Genomic DNA, 24,035 nt, shown 5'->3' with positions numbered 1-24,035 from the left:
GCTGTGCTAAGTCACAGGCCTTACTTTCTCTTTTGGAGCCATCTGGGTCCAATGGCCAGATATGGATCAAGATAATTGGAGACAGCCCTTTGACGCAAGGCAATCAGGATATATAAATGTAGGACTGGAAGGACTCTTAGAGGACATCAAAATTCAACCCTTTCATTTTACAAATGAGTAAACTAGAGCGTTTTAGTGACTTAATTGACAATTACTAGGTGTCTGAGGCAGGATTTGAACCCAGGTTTTCTTGATTTCAGTTTCAGGGATGTATCTGCCATGACATGTTGCCTCTCTATTCAAACAATTTATGTTTTAAATCAAGTAGGATTACAATTTTAGAGTTGAAAGGGACGGTAGAGTTTAATTGGTTTAGCTAGTATTTATATAGACTTTGGAAAAACCTTCAAAGTGCTAAAACAGAGACAGGGAACATCTGGCCAGTGAAATCATTTGGTCTGGCACTACCATAGCAACCACAGGCAGAATTTGAAATTCAATAAACCTAGGAGATTTTTAGGGGTAAATTAATTAAATGTTTGACCAAATATATCAGGATAATTTTTAAGTTGATAATTTTGTATGGTTCAGGAATGATGTTGTAAATATCCAAATGACACTTGGCAGAAAAAAGGTTCCCTGTGCAATAAAGTAAAGTATTTTAGTTACATTATATCATTCTTCTTCATATATTTTAAAGAATTATAATGTTTATTCTTCAGGAACACCACAGAGACAGCATTAATGTAAATTCATATCCCCCACTCCTACTACCACCCCAGAAGAAACTTGAACCCAACCTCTCAAAAAAAAAACCCTAACTCCATCCTTGATTTTGATTAAATGATCCATTTTCAAGGTATATAGACCTGCTATGAAAGGAAACAAAACTAGCAATATTTTAGTAGCATTTCTCCTAAAACATGAAATTATTGGCTATAGTTAGATAGAATACTAAAAAAGGAGAATCCAAAAAAGCCAATAATTGATTTTCCCTTGTAAGTATACAAGGAAATGTGAAAACAAGAATGGTACTGAAAAAGGAATATAGACTTTTCACCACTTGGATTATCACTATAATCTCTAGTTGTCAAAGGAAATTTAAATCTTCCTTTCCCTTCAATATTAGCTATATAATGACTGGGAATAGATTCTGATCAAGATTCACATAATTCCATTATAGATATACCTGACTATAAAGTTCTCTATGACAATTGAAAAATGAAGCAAAATACCAATTTCCTTTAGCTACACAAAGCCATATATTCAGATAATTAGCTAGCATTTTTAATTTCATAAAGATTTTTCATACTTTATCAACTTGGACAAAACCCATCACGATGCCTTCCAAACAATAGGGGCTAAAGATATGCTGACTGAATGAACTAAATGGTCTATATCATCTAACAGAAACCTCACAACCTGCTCAATAATTTCACAAGCTATAAAATAAAATGGAAGCCAGCATGGTATGACAGTACAAACACTAGTCTTCAAAAAAAAACAGTCTCAATTCAAGGATATGCCATTTACTGGCCATGTGAATCTAGGCAATTTCTTTATAAGTTTCAGTCTTTTCATCTATAAAATGAATATACCTCTAATTATGTTTCATATTTCATTATTAAAATGAATTCTAAACATGCCCTCCCCCCAGCTTCTCACAAAAGGTCTTTTGCTACTTAGTAGGTTATTCTGAGGCTCAAACTAAATGTTATACATAAAGTATTAACTAATTGTTTTCTTTTGTCATAAAATAATTTAATGAAGTGCATACTGAAATCATCCTGAGACAAATTTATTAACTAATTGTCTTCTTTTGTCATAAAATAATTTAATGAAGTTCATACTGAAATCATCCTAAGACAAATTTCCATCCTGTTATTTATATAACAAGCACACATATATTTGACATATACATTTTTTCTTGCACAAGTAGAGAAAATAACTTTTTGTAATTAAATTTGTAGTTGAATAAAATTGCTTTTTGTTGTTGAATGTAAGTACTGGAAAGTAAACTCATTCTCTATAGCACGGGTAAGCAAACTATGGTTCACAGGTCAAATCTGCTTTGCCACCTGTTTTTACATGGCTTGTAAACTAGGTTATTCTTAGCTCACAGGCCATACAAAAACAAGTGGTGAACCAGATATGACTACTGCTTTTTAGTTTTCCAACTCCTTTTTCTACCTGGTTTGGAATTATCCTATTCAGTCTCTACATTTTGAAATATTTTCATTCCATATATCTTAGAGATCATGAATATCTGGCATGGCAACATCTACTACAAAGATTGTCCTTGAGTTTGGTTGTTAGTGGTTGGTTTTTGTTTGTTTGTTTCTTTTTGTTATATGAATCAAGGTAATATACAAAGGATATTATATTCTGCACTCAATATATTTTAGAGATTGCATTCTTAAGAAAATTTTGTCAGTCTATGAATTATAGGCAATATTTGAGGTATAATTTCAGCACTTAGGTCACATCTAGCTAAGTATTTTAGGAAGGCTCAATTCTTACTACACACAGTGATGTTTTACACAGTTCCACCATTTCTTTGCATACTCTACATTGATCACTCAGTCCAAACTCTTTTAGATAACTGTTCTGTAATTTCCAGCGGTAATGAATTTGTCTTGAATTGGTACCCCCAAATCCTTCATTTCCACAAAATCATAAAAATTTTGAATTTTTTGACATTTCTTTCACAACAGATGACTGAGATTATGTAGTGGTTGTTCATGAAGGATCTGATGATTACATTTTTGTAAATCAAAGAGATAATGAAATCTAGAGAAAAAGTCTAATCAGGTATCTTCAATGAATGAGAAGTGTTTACAGATTACAATATCTCTCTCAAGTCACTTCTGTTCCAGTGTTATTTACCTGTACTTAAGAATATTTCTTAAGAACTCCACATTTCCTTCTGTGATAGACACAATGTTCCATTCTGGGGCAGCTAGGTGGTTCAGTGGATAGAGCACCAGTCTAGAGTCTGGAGGACCTGAGATCAAATCTGGGCTCAGACACTTGACTCTTATTGGCTCTGAGATCTTGAGCAAGTCACTTAAACCTGATTGCCTTGCTTCAAAGGGCTGTCTCCAGTTATCTTGATCCATATCTGGCCATTGGACCCAGATAGCTCTAAAAGAGAAAGTAAGGCTGGTGACTTAGCACAGCACCCTCTCACTCAAATACAATTCTCATGTATGTCATGGTATCATCTCCCTGATGATATGATGTTCTTTGAGACTGAAGGGTAAACATCATCATTCTCTGTTCTATTTCACTCTTGAAACAGTATTAGACTTTCAAATATTGTGAAATAATAAGTTATAAATATATGCTGCTTATACTGCATAGCTGGTTATAGCTTTTCTAAATTACTATTTTGATGTAACTGGTCTATTAGTTTTGATTCATGTGGTCCAACATAAAGTGGACTTTTACTTTTTTTCAAAATTCCAATCTAAACATGCCTCTTTTTTCCATAATCCTTTGAGAGCAGTGTTGCTTTTGTCATTTGTTTCATTAGTATGTATAATTTATTAAGCAAAGACGATTAGTGACCTCAGTGTCTTCAACTTTTCCCTTTTAATATGCTAACACCTCTTCAATTTCATTTTGTATTTAGTTTAATCTAGGGTTACCGTTAAAGCTATTTTTATGAGTGCCCAACCCATAGGTCAGCAATATGTTGTTCTGTGACCTGAAACTGAGTGTACTCTTGACAAAGAGAAATATGAAGCCCTGGCTCATACATAGTAAAATCTGTTTCCAGTTTTATTATGATATAGTCAGTGTGCATAATCAAAATATTTTAGCCCATTTTCATGTGCATCTTCAGTTTTCCTTTAGTGTTAAGTACTTTTTTGAATTCAAACACTTCTATAGGTAAGGATAGCTGATTTACACTAATGTATGTTACTTTATTTTGTTAACAGAATAGAAAGGGGCACAATCTGACTTTCTGTTTGCTGTGTCAAACCTATCATTAAAATTGTTTTCAACAGAGTTATCCCCTAATCATTTTTTGTCCTCCATCCTCAAGCTTTATTGACAGTCCTAACTTATCCAGAGATTTCCTTTTAATGTCTTTGCCTCTACAAAGAATTGGAAATTGAGGGGATGCCCATCAATTGGGGAATGACTGAACAAATTATGGTATAAGTATATTATGGAACACTATTGTCAAATAAGAAATCGTGAGGAATGGAATTTCAGAAAAGTTGTGAAAGACTTGAATGAATTGATGTGGAGTGAAATGAGCAGAACCAGAAGAATATTATACACACTACCAATGACATGGGGTGATGATCAACTATGACGGATGTGTTCATTTCAGCAATACAACAGTCAATGACAATTTTAAAAGACATATGATAGAAAATACCATCCATATCCAGAGAAGGAACTGTGGAGTTTAAATGAAGTACAAAGCTATAGCTTCAATTTCTAAAAGGTTGTTGTATGTGTTGTGTAAGTTTTTTCTCTCTAATTTTTCTTCTATTTGGATTTGAGTCATCTCTCACAAAATGATCAATATGGACATATTGTTTAGCATGTTTATAAATGTAGATCCTTATCAGATTTCTTTCTGTCAAGGGGAAGAGGGAGGGAAGGGAGGAAGGGGAAAAAAAGGTGAAATTCAAAACCTTGCCAAAAATCATGGTAAAAAAACTACCACTGCAGGTAGTTGGAAAAACAAATAATACATACATATATGTGTGTGTGTGTGTGTGTATGTGTGTGTGTGTGTCTTTGTCTCTACTTTCCCACAATCTTAATCAGAATTTGTTAAATTTATAGAATCATTTTCATCACTTTGTCTTGGTACTAATCCAATCACTATTACTACAACACAATGGGTCAGAGTTAGGGTCTCAAAGAGGATACGTAAAGCTTCCAAAGTCCATCATCCTAGCTGGCATTCCCTTGCTTTGCCATTAATTTCTTCTTCCTACCAACATTCACAACATGGATGATGAATTTGAATTGAAGGGATTATTACTACCACCACCATCACCATAATCATCATTACCATCATCAAATTCAAAAACCACATATAAGGTTTCCTTGTCTCAGACAGTCATGATTTTCCATTCCTCTGAATTTTCATATTTTATTATTACCTCCTTTGTATACTTGCAAATGTTGGACTTTGAATGAAAACTGTTTATGTATATTTTCTCTCCTACTACATTGTAAATGCTTTGAGGACAGAACTGAGAATTATTTATGTATGTTTTACCCACTTTAGTACCTGTTTTAGGACTATATGTTTATATATATATATATATATATATATATATATATATATATATATATATATAATACTCAATAAATACTGGTTATATTGAATTGAAAACTTAAGTCTAAAACCATAGTTTAATAAAATTAATCAATGATTCATGACAGAGAACAATCAGATATACCTAATTTTGTGAATTAGATTTAAAAAAATGTAACATGGATCAGAGGCAGGAAAGTTTCATTTTAAGTGCATAGGTTAGAAATGCCCATGAAGTAGTTACTTTTTATTTCTCCAAATAATGATTGGGGTGGAAGAAAGGCAGAAATGTTAAAGGGAAATCCATGAAAAAAAAGGATCTGTCAATAAAGAACTGGAAGAGGAAGTGTTCAGCTTCCAACCATGTGCTAACAACTCTCCTTTCTAGAAATGTCTATTATTCAGCAACAAGAGGGCCTTGGGGCAGATTTTAGCCTCTGAAACTGCCTTGTTGGAAATCCCTATAGCTCTGGGGAGCTGATTACCTTTAATCAGCCAATTAAAGATATATAATTGACTTATAGGAAAACTTCATTTCTCAAGACTGAGCATTTTAGAAAATACTTTGAGAATGATTTCAATATAATTTTTTGCTTCCATAATCTTATATGTTTTAGGCATTTAAAATATTATTCTGAGGAATCCACAGGCTTCTCTAGGGGCTCATACAACTACTAATTAATCTTTTTTTCTGGAAATCTAGATTTTTATACAATAGGCTAATTCAATACATTATATAATAGGTTAATGCAATACATGTTTTGACTGGATTTTTCAAAAACCATGTGAGGTTTGCAAGAGAAAAAAGTACTAAGCACCTACTATGTAATGAAGACTGTGCAAGGGACATGAAATGTTGAGACTCAAAGATGAAAAAGATCCATTATTCTTGATACATGAAATTCATTGTGCCACAAAATGCATCTTTATCTCTCAAATCATATTCCAATTTTTCATAGGTTTATCATAACTAGTAAACTCAGTAAAACAGAAAGAGTGGTCAATTTCTTGCAATCTATAATACCTGTGAACAAAAATCCAACAAGGAAATCACATAGATTACCTAAAAGTGTGAGTTTGTTAAATGTCTAGGTAAAGTATATCAGGATCAAAATCATACAGTCAAGAGACTAAAATTTCTTCAATAGGCATTTAGTGCTTTTCCCTCAATCATCCTTTCCTTTTTTCTAAGTGTAGCTCCAGGACCTTGCCCCTTCCCCCTCAATTTTTCAAAATTATTCTCAGGTATTTGTTCTTGAAGGATTATTTAAATTTACTGGACACCAGCCCCCATCAGTATTCCTTTCCCAAACCAAACCAGATGAATACAAAGTCAATTCAAAGATATCTAACAAAAAAAGAGTTACAAGCAACAGCATAGAACTAAATTATAGATGTTCCTAGAAGCTATTTACAAATGGTTGCTACCTATCCCTCTACACATCTCCTAAAGAGCACTAAACTCACTTCCAATTAATCCATTTACTTCTCAATTGCTAAGCTTCTTGTTGGAGAAAGATATCTCAGTTACTGCAGTAAATAATGAAGAACTTTAGTAAGAGTGGATAAGTCCTAGCATATCATCTTGACTCCCCAAACTGGTTTATATCATACCTTCTCTTCTCTTGATTTCCAATACTAACCTATATAGCTGCCTTTGTTTTCACAGTTCACCAAGCTGGGGTTTCTTGTGTACCAATAGTCTAAAGATTCTGGCCTCTATGCACCATTTATTCTCTGTTTTTCTTGGAGTCCTTCAACTGTAATCTTGCCAGTTCTGCATCTTGTACTTATTCTCCCATTTTTAAATAAGGACATGAAAAATTGGTCCAGTAATACAAAAGAGTGCATACCATAGCATGTTGGAATGGAATGAAGCCTAAATCTGGAATCTGTTCCAGACTGAACCTAGCCCCAAAGTAGCTGTTTTCAAATCCTATTTCTACTAATTATCACTTGTGGGATCTGGGCCATTTAAATTCTCTGAAACTTAGTTTCTTCAATCATAAAATGAGGATACTCTACTTGATAATATCCACAGTCTCTTCTAGTTCTAGGTAATACAATAGGGCAATATTAGGTAATATTTGGGGTGGCTAGGTAGTACAGTGGATAGAGTACCAAGCCTGAAATCAGAAAGATAAGCCTTCTTGAGTTGAAATGTGAGTTGTGTGAACCCTGGCAAGTCTTCTTAACTCTGTCTCATTTGTAAAATGAGATGGAGAAGAAAAGTACAAACCACTCCAGTATTTTTGCCAGGAAAACCTGAAATGGTGACATGAAGTGACAGGTAAGACTAAAATGATTAAATAACAATAATTGTAACTTACATACCAAGAGTATTAAAGATTTATCAAGTAATTCTCCCAATTTTTCTTCTAACTCTCTTATTTGATTTTTAAAATCCTTTTTGAACTCTTCAAAGAAAACTTCTTGGGTTTGAACCAATTCATATTCCCTTTTGAGGTTTCACATGTAGGCATTTTGACATTTTTGTCCTCTTCTGAGTTTGTGTTTTGATCTTCCTTGTCACCATAGTAGCTTTCTATAGACAAGGCTCTTTTTGAGTTTTTGCTAATTTTTTAAAGTTGAGTTCTGCTTCTTGGGCACAAGAGATACTGTCCCAAGCTTCTTGTCCTGGGAACTAACAGCCTGGTCACTGGTTTTCTGTGCCTGAGCCTTGTGGGTGCAGGAGTGTCCCAGCCTAGTCATTCCTATTGTGCATGGGTTCCAGGACTGGCAATTTGCCTTCTGTGCTGGGGTTGAAGGTCTCACAGTTGGCCTGCTGTGCCACTAGCCTGTTAAGCCAGGACTGACAGACAAGCCTCTCACTGGTTTGCCCAGACATCTGTACAGGGCTATGCTCCCCTTTTACCCAAGTGAGACAGACCTTTCCTGAAATCCTTCCAAGTTAGCTTAAGCTAGAAAATTGCTTCACTCCATCTTTTTGTGGGTTCTATCACTCCAGTATCCATTTAAAGGCTTGATTTAATGTTGTTTCTGAGGGAAACTGGGGAAAGCTCAGGCAATTTTCTGGCTTCTTTCCATCATCTTGGCTCTGCCTTCTGATTTACCAAGTAATCCTCACCATAATATAGTGAAGTAGGTACTACCGATATCATCATCTCCATTTTAAAGAGGGGGAAAGCAGATTGCAGAAAGGTTAACTGATTTTCCCCAAAACATTTATAGGTACTATGTATTAGAATCAGCATTTGGACTCAGATCTCTGCTAACTCCAAATCCAGTGTCCTTTCCCACTCCATTAGTCTACTACCTGTCATAGGACGCAAGGACGTACAAGCTTGCACTTTATACACAAGTGTATACAGAAGGGAACACACACATGCTGATTTGCATATAAATACATACACACACAGGCAAATATGCATGTATCTCTTTAGTGTAAAATGAGTCACCATGTCCTGCCATTCTTCTTCAAATTTTTCCCAACACCCTGCTATATACTCTCACATCTATAAATGACTGTAGATTGAAGAGTTTAAAATGAAATCTCATATACCAGTCATAACCAGTAGGGTTTTCAAGTTTAAATAATTATGGTAAAAAATCTGACAAGTTTGCACTTTGCCCAAGCAGAGATGAATAATTACAAAGCCAGGAGAGAACTAAGCAATTCTGACTTATATTCCTGAGCTGTCAGACTGAAGTAAGAGGCCATCAGGCACAGTGGCACACACTGTCCTGGACACCCACTCCACTCTGAGCTCTCCTTTGACCAGTAGGCTGAGGTCATAGTCTGATCACAGAGGCAGCCTTCCACCTAGGACTCATCCCCATCAATTCTGCTCACTTTGCCTTAAAACTGAGCATAATGCAATGAGCAATATTTTGAAAAAGGAAAATATTTTCCTTAAAATTCGATGATAGAAGCTGGTGTCTATTTACTGTTTCCCTGTCTATTACTAAGACCAGAGAAAACGAAGAGTTCATTGTCACATTAACTACTGAATCTTTCCATAGGACGATCAAAGCCCAGATAGAACCAGGCATTTTAAACTAAAAAAAAGAGAAAATCAGAAATGGGCCAAAAAATGCATCCTTTTAAGAATAAAAGAGGAGAAGAGGGAAGTAGAGTGAAAAGAACATGAGGACATGAGGACATGAAGACAAGCCTTTATGACCCAAGGGAGTTTATCAATTCCTGTTTTTTGGGAGGGCAGCAAAGGAGTATTTGTGCCAACCAAAGATGCTCAGACAGTTCAGTATCCGTGCTTTCCTGGGTTAAGGGTGTGATTGGAGAATTTATTTTCCACTCTCCCAAATATTTTATGTCATAAATAAAATGAAAACAGCTTCCCAAATCATAGCCTTTTTGATCATTCATCAGCATTTTCTGCTGAATAAGCATTAACATACCTCTCCTGCCTCAGAAGGGACAGAAGCCAACTGCAAATTCTGATTTTGTTATGAAAAATAGACCTTTACCCAGAGTGCTCAGTACATTCCCTGGAAATTGCTCTCTTTTTATAAACCTACTCCAAGAATACACACACCTCTGTGAACATATACTTACATGTCACACTCACTTTGGGGGCAATGGGGAGTTAATAGCAAGAAAAGGGAGTAAGCATTTATATAGTCACCTTTTGGGATAAATGTTAACTCATTGAACCACAAAACAATCCAGTGATGTATGTGTTTTTAATATATTCATTTAATAATTGAGGAGTCTGAGGTGAACAGAAATTAAGTGACTTGTGCAAGGTCATACAGTTAAGAAATTTCTGAGACTGGATATGAATATAGATCTTCCTGCTCCAACTCTAGCACCTCCCCCCACAGTGCCATCATCCCTGCCTTTGCAGGGAGGGGAGGGAAGTTGAGAAGAATGAGGTCAAGACACATGATTTCATCTGTGTAGTGAATGCACAGCATAAAAACTCCCTCCACAGATGCAGATCTCAAGTTGCAATATAGTCTGGGAGAGTTATCTGAGGCATTGAGGTTAAATGACTTGTTCATGACTACACAGCTGGCATATGTCAAAGGAAAGACTTGAAACCAGTTTTTCCTGACTCTCTGGGAACCTGCTCTCTGTCCTTGCTCCAGGCTACCATGGCAGTAACCACAGAATTAACTCCAAACCCTGAAATCTTCCAATCCCATCCCTTTCTTCCTCTAATAAGAGGGAGAAGAGAAATAGTAATGGGTGGCCTCAAAGTATATTGAAAGATCCTCTGTACCAACCCTAGGATGCCTCTAGGAACGCTTATGTCTCTATGTGTTGTTTTATAGCCAGGAAGAGTCAGGAATTTATATATAAGGAAAAATGGAAAAAACAATCCCTAGAAGTTCCTTTTAATACCCATTTGCTAATTTATTTGGATCTAAAGGTGACTTTTCCCAAATTAAAATATGGCCTAAAAATAAAAAAAAAAGAAAAGTAATGTATAGTCAAGTTAGAAGAAAAGGTCTAATATGTAATCAAAGGCCCAGACATCTCCAGGGAAAATATAGCACAATATAGAGGTCTGAAAAGCTAGATTTGTCACCTTGGCTAAGTGTTTAGCCTTGGGAAAGGATTTGTTACAACAAGTAGGGTCAGATGAGATGATCTCTAAGGTCTCAGTTTTGAAAATTTACAAAACAGGAATCATCTACACTTCGATGGTTAACAGACTCCTGCTTTGTAGGTTGTTGTTCTTCCTCCCTTCCCTCCCCCCCTACCTTTAACAAATTAATGAGCAGCTCAAGCCATATGTGGTTGGTGGGGGATGTTAGAACTCCTCATTCAGACAGACTAATTGGTAAGTCTGAAGAGCTGTTGTACCCAACATCCTTGAGTTTTGAGTTTCTAGAAAAGTCTTTTATTCGGGGGTGAGGGGAGAGAGGGGGGGAGAGGAGAGAGAGAGAGAGAGAGAGAGAGAGAGAGAGAGAGAGAGAGAGAGAGAGAGAGAGAGAGACAGAGAGAGAGACAGAGATAGAGACAGAGAGACAGAGAGACAGAGAGACAGAGAGACAGAGAGAGACAGAGAGAGACAGAGACAGAGACAGAGAAACAGAGAAACAGAGAAACAGAGAAACAGTTCTTGCCCCCATGTTTTCAGCCAAGATGAGGATCTTTGCATGTCAGCATTAACTTGGAGCCAGAGGAATATTGATCTTTTTATCCTTTTTTAAAGGATGTGTAAATGAAGGCAAGAAAAAGAAAGAAAAAACAAAAACAGGATGACTACAAAGGCAGAAACACAATGTATTTCACCCACTTCTTTGCTGAAGTTCATAATATCAGCTTGTCTCCAGAATCTTTTCACAAAAAAAGCTAAGAATTAAATTATTTTATTTGGTGGGAATTATAAAAGCTGAGATAAATGAAGGCACCAGTAAACAACATGTCAAACCTATGTCATGGTGAGAAAAAGTGTGAACATTTATATATATATATATATATATATACATATATAAATATAAATTCACATTTATAAAATGATTTGATCTGAATTTATGGAATATGCTAAAATTTTACAGGTCTAACAATGCATTGATTTAGCAGTATTATGTATATACACACATACATGCATACATACATACACACACACCTTGTAAAATACATTATCTTTAATATTTTTATCCAGAAGAAATAGAAACCCCAAATATGTTGAGGCTCATAGATTTGAAGTGAAAATACAACCTAAAGAAGAAAGTTTTCTACCCTTGATTATAATTACAAATTAGAGAGATAAAAAAATTAACTATCAACTGAACTATTTAGATTCCTAAAATGAAAATGGATAACATTTATAAGTAGTTCTCTTTCTAATCCATCAATCAACAAGTATTTATTAAGCATTATGCATTATTATTAAGCATTATTATAAAAGCATTTAAGCTAGCTCTCTAAACCACAGTCCTTTAGACATACTTGGACTTAATAGAGACAATTGGTCTTATGCTACAGAGCTCCAGGGCAGGAATGAATATTACTTGGATCTCAACTCCACCCCCCACTCTGTTTTTTACACCTAAACCAGTCAGATCCCCATCATCTAGCCTGTCTTTTAAAAATCTTCCTGTATCTGAATTCTAGACATAGGGCCAGCTCTCTCCTGTCTCATCTGTATTGTCATTATGATGACACCACATTAAATTTCTGTGTCTCATTCAGAGTCAGCTAGTAAAGAAAAGGTCAATAAATGCCATCTATGTATACTCTGAAGAGTCACATGTGGGTAGCACATATCAGCCAGGGGACAAATTGTCAGAAAAAATTGCCTTCTCTTCCAGTTCTATCTCAGAGAGAAGCTGCTGTGTCTTAACCTCTGGACAGAGGAAAATCATTCTCTTGGCTGCTCTGATAGCTTTGGAATAGAAGGGTCCCAATCTCGAGGGACCAGTAAAATTCTAACCACCCCAGAGAGAGCAGAAGCCTGATCAATACCCCAATCTTCTCTCCAGAGCCAAAAAGTCCTCCCTCCTAGAGAAAGCACATCCCTCGTCAGTCTCTCAAAGTTGTCTTCGAAATACAGGCTGCTAGATGGACTTAACAGATGAGACCACCTCATGAATGAGGTCTACTGAATTACTTTTAGATCCAAGTGCAACAAAGACTTGACATATTAACTAATTATATGGTACAGCCAAGAATGTTTTGATGACATTTCCCTTTATTTTCCTATCACCTTCCAAGTTACCACAGGAGAGGAGCTCTCTTGACCCAATATGGGTCCTTCTTTTCCAGTTGATTAGAACACATGACTATCCAGGACTTCACAAGATTCAGGACCTAGTATATGATATAAAACACAAGACATACCAGTCTGAAGCCAATGCTGCCATGATAATGAAGGCCTGGGGCCTACTTACCTTGGCTTTCACTACTTTCATGAATTTGCCTCTCACCAGGGCCTCTTCACGCTCCAATTTGGTGACTTTCTTTGCATCCAGAAACTTCAGATTGGGCAGCTTGTGCAGAACAAAGCATCTAGAATGGAAAAGCCAGAGGTCACTCGGGAGGACAGGTAAGATAACCTTCTCAGGCCAGCCCCCAATGCCCCAGAAGTTGAATCAGACTATTACTGGGTTTTTTGGTACTCTTTCATTTGCTCAAAAGTTAACAAAATGCCCACTTACCCGCTGAGGAAACCTTCCTTGAAAAATAGCCCTAATAATACCCACATGCTGGGTAAATGACTACCCTTCATACAAACATGTGACTTTTCTGTTTACACTCATACAAATGACTATATTTTACATACACGCAACTATAAAACCCATACACACAGACACATATAACACAACAGTTGAACAGCTCATGGAAGAATAAGCATTATGTTGTCTTCTATTGCTTTAGGACCCAGACTTCTCACCCCACCTAGCCATGAAACACTAAAAAAAAAAAAAAAACCTTCCCCCCATGACACACTGATAAAGAATATGCTTCAACCATGGTCATTTCCAAGGGCCTCACCTGTCTTATTACAAGAAATCAACTAACATCCAGTTATAAAAATAAGTGTTACTTATATTTAGATGGCCTTGTAAGATTCGCAAAGTGTCTGTTTTTTTCCTGGTCATAACTCCAGTACTATGTCCATTATTTAGATGAGGAAACTGATTTCTCCATGGTCATAGTTCATGCCAGTTAGAATTGGGATTTAAACCACAGATTCCTAATTCTAAATCCAGGGATCTTTTCCCATTACAATATATGAAAATCCAGGTTCAAATTCTGTCTTGGATAATGTGACACCAGGCAAGTTACTTAAAACTTCTCTGGTCCTCAGTCTCTATATCTGTAAAAGGAGGGGGTCTAAATTCCTTCCAACTTTAAATTTCTTATCCTTTCATCTATGTTGTCTCTTGCTGCAAGCCCCATAAGTAAGCGCTATAATTTTAAAGGAGTCCTAAATTCAGATGGTTGATTCAGAAAATCAGAATGGGACATTATAAGCAGGAAGCATGTATATACAGGGTTATGTCACAAGTACTCTCAGCCTCAGTTTCTTCATCTGTAAAGTCAGGATAAAAACAGTTCTAATCTCAGAGGGTTAGTGTGAGGCTCAGATAAAATAAGCTATCTAAAGCACTTTCCAAACCTGTAAACCCTCTATCACCACTGGCTATCATTATTGTTCTTGATGTTTATAATAACAGTAATAATAACCAAAATGCTGATAGAACCAAACTTTATTTTTTTTTTTAGGTTTTTGCAAGGCAAATGGGGTTAAGTGGCTTGCCCAGGCCACACAGCTAGGTAATAATTAAGTGTCTGAGGCTGGATTTGAACTCAGGTACTCCTGACTCCAGGGCTGGTGCTCTATCCATTGTGCAACCTAGCCACCCCCAAACTTTATTTTTAAAAGATTTTATTTATTTTGAGTTTTACAATTTTCCACCTAATCTTACTTCCCTTCTCCGATAACCCACAGAAGGCAATTTTTCAGTCTTTGCATTGTTTCCAGGGTATACATTGATCCAAACTGAATGTGATGAGAGAAATCATATCCTTAAGGAAGAAACATAAAGTATAAGAGATAGCAAGATCAGATAATCAGATATCAGTTTTTTTCCTAAATTAAAGGTAATAGTCCCTGGTCTTTGTTCAATCTCCACAGCTCTTTGTCTGGATACAGATGGTATTCTCCATTGCAGACAGCCCCAAATTGTCCCTGATTATGGCACTGATGGAATGAGCAAGACCTTCAAGGTTGATCATCACCCCCATGTTGCTGTTAGGGTATACAGTGTTTTTCTGGTTCTGTTTATCTCACTCAGCATCAGTTCCTGCAAATCTCTCCCTGAATTCCCATCCCTACTGGTTTCTAACAGAACAATAGTATTCCATGATATACATATACCACAGTTTGCTAAGCCATCCCCCAATTCACTTGATTTCCAATTATTTGCCACCACAAACAGGGCTGCTATGAATATTTTTGTATAAGTGATGCTTTTACCCTTTTTCATCATCTCTTCAGGGTATAGACCCAGTAGTGGTATTGCTGGATCAAAGGGGATCAAAGGGTATGCACATTTTTGTTGCCCTTTGGGAGTAGTTCCAAATTTCTCTCCAGAAAGGTTGGATGAGTTCACAGCTCCACCAACAATGTAATAGTGTCCCAGATTTCCCACAACCCTTCCAGCAAGGATCATTATCCTTTCTGGTCATATTTGCCAGTGTGAGAAATGTGAGGTGGTACCTCAGAGAAGCTTTAATTTGCATTTCTCTAATAATTAATGATTTAGAGCAAGTTTTCATATGACTATGGATTGCTTTGATCTCCTTAATCTGTAAATTGCCTTTGCATATCCTTTGACCATTTGTCAATTGGGGAATGGATTTTTTTTAAAAATTTGACTCAGTTCTCTGTATATTTTAGAAATGAGTCCTTTGTCAGGAACATTAGTTATAAAGATTGTTTCCAAGTTTACTACATTTCTTTTGATCTTGGTTTGTGCAAACACTTTTTTAATTTAATATAATCGAAATCATCTAGTTTGTTTTTAGTGATGTTCTCTATCTCTTCCTTACTCATAAACTGCTTCTCTTTCTATAGATCTGACAAGTAAACTAGTCCTTGATCTTCTAGTTTGCTTATAATATTTTTTTTATGTCTAAATCCTTTATCCATTTGGACCTTATCTTGGTAAAGGGTGTGAGGTGTTGGTCTAATCTTAGTTTCTTCTATACTAACTTCCAATTTTCCCAGCAGTTTTTATCAGAGAGAGTTTTTATCCCAATAGCTGGACTCTTTGGGTTTATCAAATAGCACATTACTATAATTATTTCCTGTTATTGTACCTAGTCTATTCCACTGGTCCACCACTCTATTTCTTAGCCAATACCAGACAGTTTTGATGACTGATGCTTTAATAATATAATATAATTTTAGATCAGGTAGGCTAAGTCACCTTCTTTTGCACTTTTTTTATTAAATCCCTGGAAATTCTTGACTTTTTATTTCTCCATATGAATTTACTTACAATTTTTTCTAACTCATTAAAGTAATTTTTTGGAATTTTGATTGGTAGGGCACTAAAAAGGTAGTTTAGTTTTGGTAGAATTGTCATTTTTATTATATTAGCTTGACCTACCCATGAGTAGTTGATGTTTTTGCTCAGTTATTTAAATCTGATTTAATTTGTGTGAGAAGTGTTTTATAATTGTTTTCAAAAAGTTTCTGAATCTGCCTTGGCAAATAGACTCCCAGGTACTTTATATACTGTCTGAGGTTACTTTGAATGGGATTTCTCTTTCTAGAACCAAACTTTAATTGATTTAATTTTATCCTTGTCCTTTTTAGCTAATAACTCTCCTCAAGCCTGCACAGATATCTCAGAATGGTAAGACAGTGACTCTGGATTCTTTCAAACTAGGCCAGATAATGTGCTCTAGCTGGGCCTACAAACACTAATGATAACAAAAATAGTGGATATTTATGTAATTCTTGAAGATTTACAAAAACACATAATCTCATTGGTACCCAACAACAACCCAGTCTGGTAGGCATTACAAATATGAATTTTACAAATTAAAAAAGTAAGATGCAGAGAGATAACTTCTTTATGGTTGCACAGCTATTGTCAGAGGTGGGATTCAAATTTAAGTGTTTCTCAATGTCAAGTCCAGTGTACTCTTTATTCTATAAAACACCATAAAAATGGAAAGATAGAGGCCCAAAATAATTTTAATACATGTGGCCTGATGACAAGACTTATTTTTAGAGACGCTCACCACCTTATGTCAGTCATCAGATGATGAATTTCTCTGACAATAGCAATCCATGAAAATAGTCTACAAAAGCCAAGTAGGATAGTTGTAATTTGCATCATTGAAAAGAATGTCTACAGTGATGAATTTTCAGTTAACTGGGTTGGTTCTAGCAGAAATTGTTTGACTTACTGAGAGAAGAGAATGGAAATTACCACCAGGGTGGGTTCAATGAGTTGGTGTTATTTCATAAAACACCATGTTCTCTCCATGTTAGATGAGGCTGGGTGGCATCTATCATGGAAACAAGGATGGGAATAGAAATGTCTTCTGCTATCTAATAGTTACTGACAAGTTACGTGATAGATTCGGCAACTGGATACATTACCAGAATCTCCTTTGGGGGTGGTGGGGGTAGGAAGGGGAAATGGATGAGAGAGTAGGTGATAACTTAGCCTCTCTCTCTCTCTCTCTCTCTCTCTCTCTCTCTCTCTCTCTCTCTCTCTCTCTCTCTCTTTCTCTCTCTCTCTCTCCCTCCCTCTCTCTCTCTCTCCCATCTTCCCTAAGACAGATTTCCAAAAAACTGTGCACTATCCCAACACTCTCAATCATATCAGCAATTATGGCAATGTTGATGAAGGTAGGAACGAGATATAGGCACTCAAACCAAAAGGGAAAAGTTGACTCCAATGTTCTCCTTCTTCCCCTTTGACTTCTAAAACCTTTTCCATCCTTCAAGATTCAATCTGAAAGTCACATCCTATGTGAAAGACTTTCTGTGACTACTCTAACTCTTCCTGTTCTCAAAATCTTCCTTCACTTAAAGTCTGTCCCACAGAGTTTACCATTAAATTACTATCTAATTGATCCATATGCTCATCTTGTCTCCTCAGCTAGGCTACAATCTCTATGATGGCAGAAAATAATTGACTAAGGCAGCAAATAATAAAAACCATGGCATTCCTAGAGCTCTAGCAATATAGTTTAAGAAACAATTGAGGATATAGTAGTCATTTAATAAATGTTCATCAGTTAAGTGCATTAAGAAGTATCATAGGGAAAAAAACAAAACAAAACAGGAAACCACAGACTTTTCCATGGGAAAGAAAAAAGACTTGAAGGCATCCATTTAGCCTCTTCACAAATGGTCTAATCACTGGGCAGTAAATTTGATTTACTTAAATACAAAAAAGTACTTAATAAAGGACTTTTATGTGCATAACAAAACACTAAATTGTGGTAGATATAGAGATTAAATGAATTACAGACCCTCACAGAGCTTACATTTGCACAAATAATAACAAAACCCCAAAGCAGAAATCTGAAAAATAAAAAGGAGCTCTTGGAGAACTCTAAGGGGATCTGGAAAGTTTTCATATTAAGAAATTGCACCATAGTTCAGTCTTGAAGGAAAGGAGAAATTTAAGCAGTCAGAGATGGTGGGAGAAAGGGAAGAGAATCCACTTCTAGTAGTAGAGATGGGTTATGCTGGAGCCAGTTTGTAATCCACTTGTAGCCAAACTATTTTCATTGTGAGTTCTTAGATTTTTGAAATTGGTTACAACTATAAATCAAGGTTTGATTATTTTGCTGGCCATCTAGATTTAAAGTGATAGAGAAAATGTTGATAATCTATACTAAACTTAAAAGTGTGTCCCACATACACATTTTTTGGGGGAAAGAACTCATTGTAAAATTTACTAGCACGTTACTGCAGATGACATGAAATAAGTCATGAAGATGTGATTGGGTAGCACACCAGTAATAAATGACAAATAGTTCAGTTTTGTTGATATTTCACTATTCACCTCTCCTCCTTTTCCCTTTTCTTTTTTTTTCAATTAAAAAAACCCCACAATTTTTCTATCTCTCTACCACCAACCTCTCCACTTGGGAAGAAAAGAAAAAAAAGAAGAGAAAAATAAAATTCTTGTAACAAATAAAGCAAAACAAATCAATTTTGAATAGCTACCTCTGTCTTAAGTAATCACTCTCTGTCAGGGGGTGAAAATCATAGTAGGACATTGCATTAAGTAGAGTTCTTAAAATGTTCACAGTGGACTTTGAAAGTCTTTCCAAGGTTGTTGGTATAATATCACTCACTTTCTTACTTCTGCTCTACTCACTATGCATCAATTCACATAAACCTTCCCAGGTTGCTCTGAAATCATCCTTTTTGTCATTTCTTGTGACATAATGGTATTTTATTATATTCATATATCATAATGTGTTCACTCATTCCCCAAACTGAGGATTACCTGTTTAGTTTCTAGTTATTTGCCATTATAAAAGTTGCTATGAATATATTCCTCATATATATTAATTATATACATATATACATGTTTGCTTATGTGTACATATACATATATGTTACACATACCCTTTTCTTCTATCTTTGATCTTTTGGGGATATAAACATAATAGAAGTATTTCTAGGTCAAAAGAGATACATAGGGAGGGAAGGGGAGGGGAGGGGAAGAAGAAAGGGGAAAAAAAGAAAAGGAAAAGAAAAGATAAGAGTATTTCACTGGTCCAGGTGGTCACACATAAAGAAATGGGCTGTTGGCATTTAATAAATGTTTGTTGAACTGAATTGTCAGAGCTGGAGGTCAAAGTAAAGATAACCTCAAAGCTAGAGATTACTGTTCACCAAAAAAGAGATAACTTGCATGGTGTTTTGCCTCAGCTATTTATTTCTAAGATCAAAATGCACAAAAATTCCTTAAGCTTTCTACCTTTCCTTATGGAAGTTCTACACTAGAAAGACTTCTGAACTGAGAGTGAGAGGAACTGGCTTCAAAACCAGTGTCTTTTACCTGTGTGACCTAAAGCAAATTATATGATTCCTCTGGGCTTCCTTTTTTTTTTTAATCTCTAAACTAAGAAAGGTATAACATGATCTCTACAATTCCTTCTAGTTCTAAATTGATGATCCCTTTGAACCAAAATATTTTTCCAGATTTTTTTTTCCCTTTCCAAATTCTCCTCTTGGCCTGTTTTTCTTCTAAACCTCTCCCTTTTTCCACTGTCCATTCCTATTTAAACTCAAACATAGCCCGAAGATCTTGCCTACATTTCCAAACTGTCCTTTCCATCATCTCCCATGACTCTCCCAGAGTCTGTCAGTGACAGAGGAAAAGTTCCATCTTCAGTTACTAGCAGCAAAGACCCAATGACAACAGATTCCTTCAAATGAAGACATGTATAGACGGAAATGATATGTCAGTGCTGATGGGCTAAAGGAGTAAAGACACCCACTAAGTGTAGGGTGGGAAAAGATGAATATTCAGGTGAAGAAAACATCAGTATTAGAAAATCAGCAAATGTTTAATGATGGAATGAAAGATGCCTTCATAAGGCTGGCAGGAACCAAGATGACAACAGAGAGAGCATTGTCAAATCAGCAGACTCTGGAATCAAAGGAGCCCTGAAATCAAAGGAGAGATAGAAATGGTGATGGTTGGGGTTTGTGGACAGTAGTGAGGGTGTTCTCCCTTGTTGCATTTTAACAGAGTTTAAAATTAAGCAGTTTATGTCTAATTGATATCTCATAAAAATGTGAGACTGGAAGGAATTTTTTCAAGATCTAACCCAAACCCTTTACCAGGTACTGAGATCTAGAAAGGGAAAGTCACCCCTCCAAGGTAAAAAAAAAAGCTATATCCCTAGGACTTACCTTAGGGCTCAAGGCCTAGGGCCAAATCTTAATCAGCTTTATTCCAAAGTGGAAATAAAGTAGGAAGTCATTATTATGCTGTGACATAAACAGTACCTACCCACAAATGTCTCCTTGCCCAAAGTTTCTAAATATTAATTATTAGAAATATATTACTTTGAGTTGAGACACTATTCAAATATGTTCTTTTATAATTATCTAGTAGACAAATGAGGTTAGTCACTTTTAGTATAAATTATTGGATTGTCTGAACTTCCTCCTAGAATTGGGTCCTGCACCCCTTTTTATTATGGACCCTTTTGGCAGTCAAGTAAAATTTATAGCCTCTTTTAGAAGAATATTTTTAAATATTTGAAGACAATGCTAAATTAGTGAAGATAAAGAGGTAATTTTGCCCAGATTCCTTTTGAAATTTATCCACAGAGCCCAGGTCAAGAACCTCAGATCTAGGATAAGGGGGAAGAGAGGAGAAAGTTTACCCAAACACAGCACAAGAGCTCTGCACCTATGAGAAGGGGGGTTAAAAGTGGAAAAGGGAATGTAAGAGGTAAATAGAGGTGGAGAAAGTTAGGGCTGACAGCAAACTTTGCTTCCTCAGCTGGCACTGCTTAAAGATGCCATCAACTAAAACTAACCTATGAGTGATTCCCATGAGATCCCTGAAGCCCCTGTCAAGTCAGAACCTGCTTCAACAATTCTGAGGACAAGTTCTCAGCCAGGGAGCTTTCCCCCATCTGAATTTTTCCCCCTCTGGATTTGGGAAATCTGTTTTTCTTAGTGCTGGTCTATATCAGGGTGTCAAAAGCCAAAAGCTTGAATCCTGTTGGTGAGGCCAGTTTGCCATAAAAATACAAGGAGGGATTACTGAAGCCTCAGAATGAAGGCTTTTACAATATCAATTCAACCCTTGTAAATTTAATCCCCGGTTATTTGTGGCACCAAAATCTCTTTACTGTGATGTATTACTTAGTTACTGGGGTTATCACAGCACCATCCCAAAGTTGCATAGTACATAAAACATTTCAGTTAACAATGCACGAAGGTTAACTCTTCCAGATAACCTGCTATCACAGGGGTTAGCCCAGATGACATGCTTCTGTCAGCTTCCAGGAGCTATTGATGGTTCAATCAGTTTGTTTTGAAGGTAAAGTACAACAAAAGGGCAGTAAACTTATTCAGACTGTCAACGGGGGCTATCGGGAATGTGGCTTGCAGGTAAGTAATTCTGGGTGTTTTAAGACTATTATCAAAAGCAGTGGTTGAAGGAAGAGACAGCTACTAATAACACAGAAGGCAGCCATCATAAACTACTTTATGGCAGGAGCCCCCATCTATAAATCCTGGGACACCCTGAGATAGCTCCAGATTTATAAAACTGCTTGTTAAGCTGGGGCCAGGCTTAATGAAAAGAGATCCATCTACATTTCCACATCTAAGCACCAAAGGGGCTCCTTGTGGGTTTAGAGATGGCACCGCTGCAGCCTTAGCTTATCCCTAAGTCCTCTGGTACCGACATTTGGGAGGCCCCAATCTTTGCTGTTAGGAAAAAAGGTACTACTGGCAAAGGTGGAGAGCACAAGGAGGGTCAATTCCAGAAAGGTGCTTAAAGGATCCTGTCTCTCATCTTGGGTGCTCAGCTTCTCCAAATTCAGCAAAGGAAGCTGAATTTATTGATTTTCTTTCTCTTTTCTTCCTTCTCCCTCTTTTTTTCTGCTTTCCTCTACTTTCTCTGATTTTTCTTTTGTGGGTTTTTTTCCTCCTTTACTTTGTGCTTTGTTATTTTCTCTTCTATTTCTCCATCTCTTGACTGTCTTTCTCTCCCTGTCTCTCTTTCTCTCAGACTCTGTGTGTGTGTGTGTCTATTTTTCTCCTTTTTTTCCTCTCTATTTCCCTAGAATATTCCCTTCATGTGACAATAATGCCAAGGAAAAGGAATGAATAAAGGAATTAGCAAGGAGGACATCAACCATTCAGGAGCATGATGAGGACCTTCCTACCCCCAAACACTGGTTTCAGTGTCCTAGCCCTGATGCTCTAGTATTTTCCAAAAAAAGACCTGAGAGAAATGATGTTGTCTTTTGCTCCCACCCACTGAGGAATAGGCCACACACCATCATGCTTCAAAGTCATGGAAAAGATGAACACACTGTAGATCTTGAGATGTGTTTCATTAACCTTTCTTTCCCTGCTGTTGGTGGATTCTCTTCAGCAATAGCCCAAGGCTCCACAGGCAAGCAGCCAATGATGTGGATTTTCCTGGCCTAGGGGGAATAAGAAACTGACTTACCAGGGCATTTTTTTTTGGTGTTGTCAGGCTTCTTTTCTTCAGTTTTTGGATTCTTTGAACCCGTAGGGCCACATATTTGCATTGAAGAGTCAGTGATGGCCTGTTTATACTTCAAGACTAAAAGTGAAGATTTGGATTCAAGGTTGGCTCTGTCACTGAGATAACATGGCATGGGACTCAGCTTCCTAATCTATAAAAGGAAGAGGTTGGATAACCTATTCTCCAAGGAGGTCCCTTTCGTGGGGAGAACTGCATGATTCTGCAGGTCCATAATACATGTTTAGAACAGAATTGGATGCTTGTTTCTCCTCATGCCTATTTCTCTATGCAGCCCAAATAAATGAATTTGAGAAAATTGAGAATGAGGCCAAAGAATAATGAACAAGTAAGTACTCCAAACTGAATAGCTCCAGATGCAGACACAGATTACAATTATCTCACCCTAATGAGAATAGGTGAGCTCACCTACTACATTAATGATCGCCTGGCAAAGACCAGATGATTTCTCTAGCAGTTCCCTAACAACTGTTTGAAGTGTTCCATGCAAAAAATACACCCACAGGACAAACTCAGAGAATGGACAAGCGAAGGAACAGGCAATTATGGTGTTGGCTTCTGTCACTTTGATCTCTAGGTCATGACCTTTGCTTTCTTCTGATCTTCAAAGCTGAGATTTTAGATTAGCTGAAGAATGCATACTGTGTTCTGTAAGCCACAACTTTTACTACTCTGGCTGGGTGGGGAAATGGGGGTAGCCCCCAAACAGACCCCAGAAGTCTGGGTGTCCTTTCCCATTCCTTTTTGATGGAGTGGCTGCAGATCCTGGACAGAGCCCTGATCTGCTCTCTGTTGGAAATCAACAGAGGATAGAGTGTTTAAAATAATGCTATTATAAGAAAACCAAGCATCACACTGGGTGGCAGGGAAACAAGGCAGAGGCAGAGACAGAGAAAGGGAGGAGAGAATGGGAAGAAGGGAAAGAGGGAGAAAAGGGGAGAAGAAGAGGAGGAAAGAAAAGGAGAAAGAAAAAGGGAGGGAAAAGGGGGAGAAAAAAGGGAGGTAGGAGGAGGGAGAAGAAAGAAGACAAATAAGAATACAAGAATTCATA

General features: G+C 36.7%; 1 protein-coding gene across 1 annotated transcript in view; it reads right to left on the bottom strand.

Moving 5' to 3' along the window:
• The window catches only part of LRMDA (leucine rich melanocyte differentiation associated), a 1,329,142-nt gene that overhangs the window by 531,957 nt on the left and 773,150 nt on the right, over window positions 1-24,035 (bottom strand). Inside the window, exon 5 of the mRNA XM_074232911.1 lies at window positions 13,118-13,235. Coding sequence (XP_074089012.1) covers window positions 13,118-13,235 — 118 coding nt within the window. The remainder of the gene's footprint in view (window positions 1-13,117; window positions 13,236-24,035) is intronic.

This window comes from Macrotis lagotis, chromosome 4 (assembly GCF_037893015.1).
Source record: "Macrotis lagotis isolate mMagLag1 chromosome 4, bilby.v1.9.chrom.fasta, whole genome shotgun sequence".
NCBI classification, from domain to species: domain Eukaryota; kingdom Metazoa; phylum Chordata; class Mammalia; order Peramelemorphia; family Peramelidae; genus Macrotis; species Macrotis lagotis.
Note: the sequence above shows the minus strand (reverse complement) of the source record. Positions and strands in the feature narration are given on the sequence as shown.